General features: G+C 43.8%; 1 protein-coding gene across 3 annotated transcripts in view; it reads left to right on the plus strand.

Moving 5' to 3' along the window:
* Positions 1 to 13,871, plus strand: part of LOC124550226 (solute carrier organic anion transporter family member 74D-like) — a 137,705-nt gene that overhangs the window by 35,911 nt on the left and 87,923 nt on the right. For 2 of the 3 annotated variants that reach the window (XR_006967720.1, XM_047125296.1), the window contains exon 5: positions 5,069 to 5,290. The exons of the other annotated variant lie outside the window; for it this stretch is intronic. Coding sequence is in view for 1 of the 2 variants with exons in the window: in XM_047125296.1 (XP_046981252.1) it covers positions 5,069 to 5,290 (222 nt within the window). In the remaining variant the exon portion in view is untranslated. The remainder of the gene's footprint in view (positions 1 to 5,068; positions 5,291 to 13,871) is intronic. 3 annotated transcript variants of the gene reach the window in all.

Genomic DNA, 13,871 nt, shown 5'->3' on the forward strand with positions numbered 1-13,871 from the left:
TGGATGTGTCCCAAGTGACCGGAAGTGGGTGTGATGACTTCAAAATACCTCCCAGACTCCCTGATTTCTCGTATCTTCACTCATTTTAACATCTCCGAGACAACTTGAGTCATCGTGTTTACTAGAGTAGTGATCTACCACATACTGTTCAATAACTACATGGAAATGACAAACAGCATCCTTGAAGATCAGTATGCACTCGACGGCGACAATTCCAGCTGATACAGGCACTTTTCACGTTGAAAAGCATGTTGTTGACACTGTCACTGTAGAATGTTTAACTTTGTTGACGGACACACTACCTCACTTCTGCTTGCAACGCTTCATTACTATCAAAGTAAAGTTCGCGAAGGCATTCTGTAAGTTTTGGAAACAGATGAAATTCGGATGAGGCCAAATCGGGCTGGATGTGGGATGATCGAAGGACAACTTTAGGTGAGCGCTAATTTGGCTCGACATAGTACGGTCGACTGTGGCGACTTTGTCACGTGGGATTACTTTGCCAGTTTTTGAAAACGATTGTATTTAGTGTTCTGCCAATCTCCTAAACTAAAGAGCAGAGATGTCACTTTTTCGTCCGCACGCAGAAGACATTTAGCAATGACTATTTTCAGACTTCTTCACATTGTCTCAAGTTTATAGTCCTTTATTCAGTTTTTGATAACAATTATTTCAGATACTCTGCCAAGTTCCTGACCTATCCATTAGAGACGTCACTGCATCACACGCAGAAAACAATGAGTAATAGTTATTTTCAGCTTTGTTAGCACTGTTCGCCTGTTTCTACTTTCGTCGTGGTGGAGATCATTTTCGACAATTTGCAAAACCGTCTTGTCATACCGTTTCGTTCATATCTGAATAAAAACTTCTTTTTTGCTTATCAGGTCACTTTTAGGTATAAATATTATGTTGCATTTAGGCTTAATAATATCACTTGGGAATTAAGAAAGAATTTTTGCAGCCAAGTTCGCGTGCTGAAATATTTTTATTTCCTCAATGACAGAGTCTACCTGTCATCTTCGGATCTTCTGGAAATAATATTACTGTGCATGACCCACACAGCCATAACGAGAGCACACTCCGTGTATAAAACAAAGTTCGCACTTTCATTGGCATTGTTGCTCTAGGAAGCTTGGTGGAAATGAGACAATTTTACCAACGCTGAATTTCGTAATTTTCTCAGCTTGTGTCGTAGTTGTTCTCAGATCTTACGCTTTTCGTTTTGTGTTACGTATTGTTAAAAGCTGAGAGTCATAGCACCAAACTGGTAGGCCGCAGGTATCGAAATTATGACGATGTCACTCTGCAGCTGGCTGTTTTTCCAGGGCTGGAAGGAAATCAGGAATGGGGAAGTAACTGAAAGGTATAATATTCCTCCACTGAAAATAAAGTACCTCTATTCGAAGACGCAGGACGATCGACTGCACTGAAGAAGAGAACCTGAAATAAATCCACTGGTTCTGTGCAGACTATGAATTCGAGGTTTCGCATCTTCGAACAACTGACAGAGGGAATAGCTTTCACTTCTTAGACATGTCTGGTAATGATTTTCGTAATGTACATGGCGTTATGTATACAACTGACCCTCCTTGCGACGAATTTTTGGGAAAATTTGCCTGTTCTGATGAAATTTCTACACTTTTCATTGAAGACCGAAATGCTGAATTTGACGTTGCGAATTTAAATGTATTGAATATTTGTCTGTACATGTCTTTCCAGTTGAGAGTCCTGTTAGATTAAATAATTTCAAGTGAAGAAAGCCGCAACAGCTGCAAGAAAATGATTTATTAACCAGGACAGGTTTCACGACACTATAGACATGGCTTCAGGTAACAGACTGTTGAACTTTCAATACATAATGTCCTTCAAATCTCAGTGAGAATAAAGAGATGATAGGGGACTTGTACTGTTTACCCTTAAAGTAGGGTGGCCATTTCATTTTCATTGAAAAAGGGGACATTTAAAATAAATTAGAGAAAAACCTGGGACAATGAATAAAAAAACGGGACGTAAATATTGTATTGACTAAATTTAATACACATACAAGTTTACCTTTACAACGTGCACTCACATGACTCCAAACCATTTTTTACAATTATTCTGCCACACTATCACCGCCGTACTTTTCACTTTTATGTACTTTATCAAGAAGTGTATTTTCGTTTGAAATTGCATCATAAAAGTCAGTATACGATACACCATTAAAGTGTGTTTTGACAATGAGCAAGGCCCTCACTGTTTCAACTTTCATTCTGTTTTTTTCATCTAACCACAAAGAGTTCACTAACGAAAACACACGTTCCACAGCAGAATCTGACCCAGGAAGTGCCAGACAAAACTCCACCAAATAAATCATGTTTTTCATGTTAATGTTTTTACTTTTGAAATAAGCAAATATTTTACACCACATTGCACTAACGCTTTCTTTGTCTCCTTCTTCGCTTTTTATGAAGATCTGTGCACATGAAAATTCATCGAACAGTTCGTCTTCATCAATAGGAAAATTTGGTACAATACTTTTAACAAAAATATCCTTCCACTGTAGCTGCTCCTTTTCAGTATTTACCCAGTCAAATGCTTTAAAAGGTGTGAGAAATGGTAAACACCATACTTTAATATACTCAATGCAAGAGTCATAGCAGATGTCAGCATAAATATTAAATTGTTCTACAGTAATTTCACCGTCCTCTTCCAGCTTTCTTAGAGTCTCATGTACAAAGGATGTGAGAAATCTTTCAGATTTTCTACGTTGTAATTTGCCCAATAATTTCTGTATTTCTTGATAAACTTCCACTATTGTGATTTCTTGTTTCTCAATACATTTAATTGTTGTGGAAAAAGGTTTTAGCTGGCTAACAAGAAAGTGTAGAAGAACAGTAGACACAGGGTTATCAAAGAATTATTTAAGGATAACAGGACACTTATCAAGGGAAATGAAATATGATTTCAAAGCAGGAAATATCTCTGCAGTTCTTTCCAATGCTGATAGCAGAGATAGCCACCTTGTCTTGCTGTGCCCAAGTACAGTTTTGTATTTAGTTTCAGTAAACTTAGAGAATGACTTCATAGATTCAACCCTTACTGTATATACGTGGAAATTCTGGTAGATTTTGTTTACAATTAATTGGCAGTCGATGAGTAGGCGATCTGAGCCAGTTTGTAAAGAATTGTGCACCACATGTGCTGGACAGCCAACACCTACTACATCATTCACTGTGTTCTGTTGAAGTTTATAGAACAAATTGTCTTTTCCTTTCCTCTGCTAATCACCAAAATTGGTGTTAGTGTTGTCTGCAGAAACTGTAATCACCTTTCCCTCAAGATCATATTCCTTTAAAACCTCCAGCACATAATTCTGAAGTAAATCTGAAGTTTCTCCAGCTAAATTAACAAATTCGAGCACTTTCACCGTGATGCCATTTTCAGGGTGAAAATACCTGATAAGGAGAGGAACCAACTTCAAATCGAAATGATTCGACGTATCAATCATTACAGAAATGAATCGATGACTTTTCAGTTCATTTAAAACCTGCTGAGCTGCATACGGTGCAATAACATTTGAAATAATAATGTCGTTTGACTAGGGCCTCCCGCCGGGTAGACCGTTCGCCGGGTGCAAGTCTTCGGATTTGACGCCACTTCGGCGACTTGTTCGTCGATGGGAATGAGATGATGATGATTAGAACAACACAACACCCAGTCACTGAGAGGAGAAAATCTCCGATCCAGCCGGGAATCGAACCCGGGCCCTTAGGGTTGACATTCCGTCGCGCTGACCACCCAGCTACCGGGGACGGACCCATTTGAAATGATTGAATTACATTTTGTGTGTCCACATGTGAATTTAGGATTGAAAAGTTTTTTAACAACTGCTGTAGTACAGTCCATTGACTTAAAGCTATGGTTATGCATTGCACTGTGGTATGGAAAAGTAGCTTTTTGTGCTGCCAACTGCCTATCCATTTCTGTTACTGAAGTTTACATAGTAGTCACTCACGCATTTATTTGCTCTTTTCGTTTGATCACTCATGCGATGTTTCTTCGTCTTAATGTGATTCACAATGTCAGACCTTCCACCATGACCAATATCAAATTTTGATCTGCACAACGTACATTCTTCAGTTTCTCCACTACCAGTGATAAAAGGAAACTCGCTTTTTATATTGCTGTTAAAATTACACTTTCATTTTGGCATAATGAAACAGTGATTGCACAGTGCAAAACATTAACAGTGTGGTGACGAAAGCCAGAGAGCAAGTATCAGTGGTGTAGAGTATCTCTGGACCGAAAAGACGGATTCAGTGGATCGATTTAGAAGAAAAAAATGTTTGTTGTTATTCGTAACCTGTAGTGCGTTTAAAATTACTTGCGATTTTTGACAGTTGGGTACACGTTTGGGGTATGCTGAAAGTCATCACACGCTTCCTAGCGTAAATAATTGCGCATTTAACAGCCAGTCAAACAACCAGTAGCGTAAAATACTCTAGCCAAGCGGAATCATAACAAAACGAGACATTTGAGCGTCCCCAACAAAGCTTTCGGTACAGCGGGACATTTTGGTAAAAAACGAGACTGTCCGGGGAAAAACGGGAAGAATGGACACCCTATCTGAAAGAGATATTAGGAACAGTATGTAAATGTCATGAAACTACTCGTGATTAATAAATAATCTAGACGTAGCTGCTGCGGTTTTCATAATTTGAAATGTGTCTTCAAAGCTACGGTGGCCCCTCATACCAATTACTTTGTACATTAAATAATCTGTTCTTTCACATCTTTTAGAATTTTTCACTGGTTTTAACACAGCTACACAGATTCCCGTTTTCGTACTGACTTTGCCATCACTGATGGTAATTTCTTAATCTGTCATATATCCACAAATGATCGAAAAATATATCAGTGCTAATGTTTTATGACGAATTTTCGTAGATATCTGTTAACACAGCAGTTGAAAGAAGGGGTGAAAAATGTATTAAAGTTTTTTCCTGTTGGCAGTACCTTAGTAGTTTCAAAGTGCAAATAGTGAGACAGCTGACGCCCGTCCCTCAGCCTTCGCGTCTCGCTCCAGCTCCAGCGTGGCAGCTGTGCGGAGCCGCAGCGCCTGCCGCCGACTGCCCGCGTGACAGCGCAGCTGACGTCACAGCAGCGGCCGCCGATACACTCGGCACACCGGCGTTGCTGCTGGTCGCTTCTCAGCTGCTGATGGGCGCCGGGGCCTCCCTGCCGCTGTCTCTGGGACTCGCCTACATGGACGACAACGCACCCAGAAACAAAGCTCCGCTGCTCATAGGTCATTCACGCAGCCAGCGCTAAGAAATACAGAATGATAATGTAGTCTGTAACTGAATACCTGTGCAGACTGATTCAGTATATTGAGTTACACAGAACTACAAAATGTTGTCCACGTAGGCAGCAGGTATTGTTGTTGTTGTGGTCACTCCGAAGACTGGAATTTCCCACATCAATCTATACACTGCGAGATGTAACCACCTGAAAATGCTTACAATAGTACACCTTGGTCTCCCTATACAATTTCTACGACCCACACTTCACTCCATTAGCTAATTTGATTCCTCTATGCTTCAGCATGTGACTTATCAACAGATACCTCAATTTAGTCGAGTTGCTCCATAAATGTACACTACTGGCCATTAAAATTGCTACACCAAGGAGAAATGCAGATGATAAACGGGTATTCATTGGACAAATATATTATACTAGAACTGACATCTGATTACATTTTCACGCAATTTGGGTGCATAGATCCTGAGAAATCAGTACCCAGAACGACCACCTCTAGCCGTCATAACGGCCTTGATACGCCTGCGTATTGAGTCAAACAGAGCTTGAATGGCGTGTACAAGTACAGCTGCCCATGCAGCTTCAACACTATACCACACTTCATGAAGAGAAGTGACTGGCGTATTGTGACGTGCCAGTTGCTCGGCCACCATTGGCCAGACGTTTTCAGTTGGTGAGAGATCTGGAGATTGTGCTGGCCAGGGCAGCAGTCGAACATTCTCTGTATCCAGAAAGGCCCGTACATGACCTGCAACATGCGGGCGTGCATTATCCCGCTGAAATGTAGGGTTTCTTAGGGATGGAATGAAGGGTACAGCCACGGGTCGTAACACATCTGACATGTAACGTCCACTGTTCAAAGTGCCGTGAATGCGAACAAGAGGTGACCGAGACGTGTAACCAATGGCACCCCATACCATCACGCCGGGTGATACGCCAGTATGGCGATGACGAATACACGCTTCCGATGTGCGTTCACCGCGATGTCGCCAAACACGGAAGCGACCATCATGATGCTGTAAACAGAACCTGGATTCGTCCGATAAAATGACGTTTTGCCATTCGTACACCCAGGTTCGTCGTTGAATACACCATCGCAGGCACACCTGTCTGTGATGCAGCGTCAAGTGTATCCGCAGCCATGGTCTCCGAGGTGATAGTCCATGCTGCGGCAAAACGTCGTCGAACTGTTCGTGCAGATGCTTCTTGTCTTCCAAACGTCCCCATCTGTTGACTCAGGGATCAAGACGTGGCTGCACGATCCGTTACAGCCATGCGGATCAGATGCCTGTCATCTCGACTGCTAGTGATACGCAGCCGTTGGGATCCAGCACGGCGTTCCGTATTACCCTCCTGAACCCACCGATTCCACATTCTACTAACAGTCATTGGATCTCGACCAACGCGAGCAGCAATGTCGCGATACGATAGACCGCAATCGCGATAGGCTACAATCCGACCTTTATAAAAGTCGGAAACGTGATGGTACGCATTTCTCCTCCTTACACGAGGCATCACAACAACGTTTCACCAGGCAACGCCGGACAACTACTGTTTGTGTATGAGAAATCGGTTGGAAACTTTCCTCATGTCAACACGTTGTAGGTGTCGCCACCGGCGCCAACCTTGTGTGAATGCTCTGAAAAGCTAATCATTTGCATATCATAGCATGTTCTTCCTGTCGGTTAAATTTCGTATCTGTAGCACGTCATATTCGTGGTGTAGCAATTTGTATTACAGGTCGAATCACCAGACTGATACACAATTTTGCAGTCAGGATGTGTGGGATAACCACGAGAGTGCTCCTACTGTCATATCAAATCGCACCACAGACCATAACTCGATGTGCAGGTCCAGTGTGTCTAGCAAGCAGACAGGCTGGTTGCAGGTCCTGAACTGGCCTCCTCCTTAGCAACACGCTGCCATCTCCAGCTCCGAGACATTAGCAGCTTCCATCAAAAAACGCAACAGATTTCCACTCTGACCTCCAACGAGCTCACGCTCGACATTATTCATTGGACAAATATATTATACTAGAACTGACATCTGATTACATTTTCACACAATTTGGGTGCATAGATCCTGAGAAATCAGTACCAAGATCAACCACCTCTGGCCGTAATAACAGCCTTGATACGCCTGGGCATTGAGTCAAACAGAGCTTGGATGGCGTGTACAGATACGGCTGCCCGTGCAGCTTTAACACGATACCACTGTTCATCTAGAGTAGTGACAGGCGTATTGTGACGAGCCAGTTGCTCAGCCACCATTGACCAGATGTTTTCAGTTGGTGAGAGATCTGGAGAATGTGCTGGCCAGGGCAGCAGTCGAACATTTTCTGTATCCAGAAAGGCCCGTACAGGGGCTGCAACATGCGGTCGTGCATTATCCTGCTGAAATGTAGGGTTTCGCAGGGATCGAAAGAAGGGTAGAGCCACGAGTCGTAACATATCTGAAATGTAACGTACACTGTTCAAAGTGCCGTCAATGCGAACAAGGCGTGACGGAGACGTGTAACCAATGGCACCCCATACCATCACGCCGGGTGATACGCCAGTATGGCGATGACGAATACACGCTTCCAATGTGCGTTCACTGCGATGTCGCCAAACACGGATGCGACCATCATGATGCTGTAAACAGAACCTGGATTCGTCCGATAAAATGACGTTTTGCTATCCGTGCACCCAGGTTCGTCGTTGAGTACACCATCGCAGGCGCTCCTGTCTGTGACGCAGCGTTAAGGGTAACCGCAGCCATGGTCTCCGAGCTTATCGTCCATTCTGCTGTAAACGTCGTCGAAATGTTCATGCAGATTGTTGTTGTCTTGCAAACGCCCCCATCTGTTGACTCAGGGATCGACACCTGGTTGCGCAATCCGTTACAACCATGCGGATAAGATGCCTGTCATCTCGACTGCTAGTGATACGAGGCCTTTAGGATCCAGCACGGCGTTCCGTATTACCCTACTGAACCCACCGATTCCATATTCTGCTAACAGTCATTGGATCTCGACCAACACGAGCAGCAATGTCGCGATACGATAAACCGCAATCGCGATAGACTACAATCCGACCTTTAACAAAGTCGGAAACGTGATGGTACGCATTTCTCCTCCTTATACGAGGCATCACAACAACGTTTCACCAGGCAACGCCGGTCAACTACTGTTTGTGTATGAGAAATCGGTTGGAAACTTTCCTCATGTCAGCACGTTGTAGGTGTCGCCACCGGCGCCAATCTTGTGTGAATGCTCTGAAAAGCTAATCATTAGCATATCACAGCATCTTCTTCCTGTCGGTTAAATTTCGCTTCTGTAGCACCTCATCTTCATGGTGTAGCAATTTTAATGGGCAGTATTGCACTTTCTTCCCATTTCCACACACAAAAGGAGGCCACGGCAGTCCGATCACAGATTTACTTCAGACTATGTGGCACTGGTACAGCAACAGTGGTAATGTTATAGAGAGAATTCAGTCGTGGTTGCAATAAAGATGGTTTTATTAGTTCATTTGCGACGCGTTTCGCCTGTATTGAAAGGCATGTTCAAACAATCAAACTATGGGGAAAGAATCATCTCTTGAAATGAGGAGACAAACGTATAAAATTAATTCCAGGCAACAATGGGCCAATTCCATGTATAACACTAAAATAAGGAACAATGCCGATGGTCGGAATTTGTACCTTGTGATGCTTTACAGTACTGTGGTAACACACAACCCAATAATGGTAATAAACGAAACCTCTCGTACGGTAAGACAGAAAGTGAGTTTTTTTTAAAAACACAGGTTCTTTCAACAGTATAAAAAATCATCATATGGAGACAACGCCCCTCAGACACAAAATAGGGCTTGTTTACACGCACAACCTGACGTGCTAGCACTGGCGTGACCTTGTGTTTAAGAGGCCTCGTCTCCATATGGTGATTTTTTATGCTATTGACAGAACCCGTAATTGTAAAATGGCACTTCTCGTCTTAGCATGCGAGAGTTCTCCTCTTTACCACAATTGGCTTATGATGTGTCTCCACACTGCTGTGCACCTTCACAAGGTACAAATTGCGACCATCGTATTTGTTTGGTATTTTAGCATTATAAGTGCACTTGGCCCATTCTTGCTTGTGATTAATTGTATATGTTTTATTCTTCATTTCATGAAATGATTATTTACCCATAGTTCGATTGTCTGAAGATGCCTTTCAATACAGGCGAAACTCGTCGCAAATGAAGAAGTAACAAAAGCATCTTCATTGCAACCACGACTGATTTCTCTCTCTCTCTCTCTCTCTCTCTCTCTCTATATATATATATATATATATATATATATATATATATATATAGGGCGAGTCACCTAATGTTACCGCTGGATGTATTTCGTAAACCACATCAAATAGACCGAACGTGAGGAGAGAGAGGGGCTAGTGTAACTGTTTAATACAAACCATACAAAAATGCACGGAAGTATGTTTTTTAACACAAACCTACGTTTTTTTTAAATGGAATCACGTTAGTTTTGTTATCACATCTGAACATATAAACAAATACGTAATCAGTGCCGTTTGTTGCATTGTAAAATGTTAATTACATCCGGAGATATTGTAACCTAAAGTTGACGCTTTAAACCTCCGACGTTCAGTTGCGTGATGTAACAAACACGGGCCACGGTCGGCGAGCAGCATCTGCAGGGATATGTTTACGATGACGACCGTGTTTACGAGTGTGGCTGTAGTGCACTGTTGTGGTTTGGTCTAGCTGTCGCAGTGTCCGCATGTAGCGCTTGCTGCTATTGTTAATCTGCATTCGTCTCCGCACGCAGACCAGCTGTAGTACACCGTGTTACCAGACGTCTGTGATAGTGCAGTGTTGTAGGAACTGTGACCATGGTGTATTCGAACTCTGAAAAGGCGGAGATGATACTCATCTATGGCGAGTGTCGACGAAATGCAGCTGAAGCCTGCAGGGTGTATGCAGAACGGTACCCGGACAGAGAACATCCAACGTGCCGCACATTGAAAAACATCTACCACCAACTGTATGCAACAGGTATGGTCGTAGCACCCAAACGGGTCCGTAACAGGCCCGTCACAGGAGAAGCGGGTGCTGTTGGTGTGTTAGCTGCTGTTGCCATGAACCCACACATGAGTACACGGGACATTGCGAGAGCCGGTGGACTGAGTCAAAGTAGTGTCATGCGCATACTGCATCGTCACCGCTTTCACCCGTTTCATGTGTCGCTACATCAGCAATTACATGGTGATGACTTTAATCATCGAGTGCAATTCTGTCAATGGGCATTAACAGAGAATGCGTTGCAGTTCTACCTGTTTACCGATGAAGCGGGTTTCACAAACTACGGGGCAGTGAATCTACGGAACATGCATTACTGGTCCGTGGACAATCCTCGCTGGCTCAGACAGGTAGAGCGACAGCGACTGTGGACTGTAAATATATGTTGCGGAATCATTGGCGACCACCTCATTGATCCTCACTTCGTTGCAGGGGCCCAAACAGCTGCAACATACATCGCGTTTCTACAGAATGATCTGCCAACGTTGCTCGAAAATGTCCCACTGGAAACGCGTCGACGTATGTGGTATCAGCATGATGGTGCACCTGCACATTCCGCAATTAACACTAGGCTGACCCTTGACAGGATGTTCGACGGGCGTTTCATAGGACGTGGAGGACGCATAAATTGACCAGCCCGTTCTCATGAACTTACACCTCTGAACTTCTTTATGTGGGGTACGTTAAAGGAGGAAGCGTACCGATACACACGATCGAACAGCGGAGGAGTGGTACTCAAGCGTCAACTTTAGGTTACAATATCTCCGGATGTAATTAACATTTTACAATGCAACAAACGGCACTGATTACGTATGTGTTTATATGTTCAGATGTGCTAACAAAACTAACGGGGTTCCATTAAAAAAAAACGTAGGTTTGTGTTAAAAAATATGCTTCCGTGCATTTTTGTATGGTTTGTATTAACCAATTACACTAGCCCCTCTCCTCACGTTCGGTCTGTGGAATCGATTCGTCAGTATTTGATGTGGTTTACGAAATATATCCAGCGGTAATGTTAGGTGACACACCCAGTATATATATATATATTTATATACTGGGTGATAAAGTAGTCAGTATAAATTTGAAAACTGAATAAATCACGGAATAATGTAGATAGAGAGGTACAAATTGACACAGATGCTTGGAATGACATGGAGCTTTATTAAAACCAAAGAAATACAGAAGTTCAAAAAATGTCCGACAGATGGCGCTTCATCTGATCAGAATAGCAATAATTAGCGTAATAAAGTAAGACAAAGATGATGTTCTTTACAGGATATGCTCAATATGTCCACCATCATTCCTCAACAATAGCTGTAGCCGAGGAATAATGTTGTGAGCAGCACTGTGAAGCATGTCCGGAGTTATGGTGAGGAATTGGAGTCGGATGTTGTCTTTCAGCATCCCTAGAGATGTCTGTCGATCACGATACACTTGCGACTTCAGGTAACCCCAAAGCCAATAATCGCACGGACTGAGGTCTGGGGACCTGGGAGGCCAAGCATGACGAAAGTGGCGGCTGAGCACACGATCATCACCAAACGACGCGCGTAAGAGATGTTTCACGTGTCTAGCAATATGGAATGTGGGGTGGAGCGCCATCCTAATAAAACCCCAAGTCACTCCAAACATGTGTGTCAATTTTTACCTCTCTATCTACATTATTCCGTGGTTTATTAAGTTTTCAAATTTAGACTGACTTTTTGATATATATATATATATATATATATATATATATATATATATATATATATATATATTAGGCGACTTTTACCTCTGTAGGCAAGTTAAAACTTCATAGAGTGTGTTCAAACTTATTCATATTTGATTGGCAACAACGAAAAACTGCTTCTCATCAAGATACTATTAAAATACACTCCTGGAAATGGAAAAAAGAACACATTGACACCGGTGTGTCAGACCCACCATACTTGCTCCGGACACTGCGAGAGGGCTGTACAAGCAATGATCACACGCACGGCACAGCGGACACACCAGGAACCGCGGTGTTGGCCGTCGAATGGCGCTAGCTGCGCAGCATTTGTGCACCGCCGCCGTCAGTGTCAGCCAGTTTGCAGTGGCATACGGAGCTCCATCGCAGTCTTTAACACTGGTAGCATGCCGCGACAGCGTGGACGTGAACCGTATGTGCAGTTGACGGACTTTGAGCGAGGGCGTATAGTGGGCATGCGGGAGGCCGGGTGGACGTACCGCCGAATTGCTCAACACGTGGGGCGTGAGGTCTCCACAGTACATCGATGTTGTCGCCAGTGGTCGGCGGAAGGTGCACGTGCCCGTCGACCTGGGACCGGACCTCCAGTGGTGTCGCGACAGGCGTGAATGGAGGGACGAATGGAGACGTGTCGTCTTCAGCGATGAGAGTCGCTTCTGCCTTGGTGCCAATGATGGTCGTATGCGTGTTTGGCGCCGTGCAGGTGAGCGCCACAATCAGGACTGCATGCGACCGAGGCACACAGGGCCAACACCCGGCATCATGGTGTGGGGAGCGATCTCCTACACTGGCCGTACACCACTGGTGATCGTCGAGGGGACCCTGAATAGTGCACGGTACATCCAAACCGTCATCGAACCCATCGTTCTACCATTCCTAGACCGGCAAGGGAACTTGCTGTTCCAACAGGACAATGCACGTCTGCATGTATCCCGTGCCACCCAACGTGCTCTAGAAGGTGTAAGTCAACTACCCCGGCCAGCAAGATCTCCGGATCTGTCCCCCATTGAGCATGTTTGGGACTGGATGAAGCGTCGTCTCACGCGGTCTGCACGTCCAGCACGAACGCTGGTCCAACTGAGGCGCCAGGTGGAAATGGCATGGCAAGCCGTTCCACAGGACTACATCCAGCATCTCTACGATCGTCTCCATGGGAGAATAGCAGCCTGCATTGCTGCGAAAGGTGGATATACACTGTACTAGCGCCGACATTGTGCATGCTCTGTTGCCTGTGTCTATGTGCCTGTGGTTCTGTCAGTGTGATCATGTGATGTATCTGACCCCAGGAATGTGTCAATAAAGTTTCTCCTTCCTGGGACAATGAATTCACGGTGTTCTTATTTCAATTTCCAGGAGTGTATATTCAACACTACATCGTCAATTTTCAGCACAGGTATTTACGAAAGTGTTACGTTATGCATGAATTGCACCCAAATTGTAGGAAGCAAGAGAAATTCTCCAAAACGTTAACCAGCTTTGTTTTTCCCTAGAAACTCTGAAGTCTCCATGTGCACGCGGAAAAATAGCATTCATTCGATGTAGTAATATTTTAATTTATTTTTTCCATTTCTGTATTGAAAATATTATCCTGCAACTCGCAATGTCGGAAGCTCATCTGACAGTTAATCGTACAATTACTGTCATATTACGCCATGTTGTGACTCATTATATCATTGAATAAATTTATTTACACTTTCATTTGTGTACGTCTGACTTGTCCTTTACAAGCCAGTCCCTCGGCCTTGAAACCTGCGTCTGCAGATAGAAGCATC

Source organism: Schistocerca americana, chromosome 1 (genome assembly GCF_021461395.2).
Source record: "Schistocerca americana isolate TAMUIC-IGC-003095 chromosome 1, iqSchAmer2.1, whole genome shotgun sequence".
Taxonomy (NCBI): domain Eukaryota; kingdom Metazoa; phylum Arthropoda; class Insecta; order Orthoptera; family Acrididae; genus Schistocerca; species Schistocerca americana.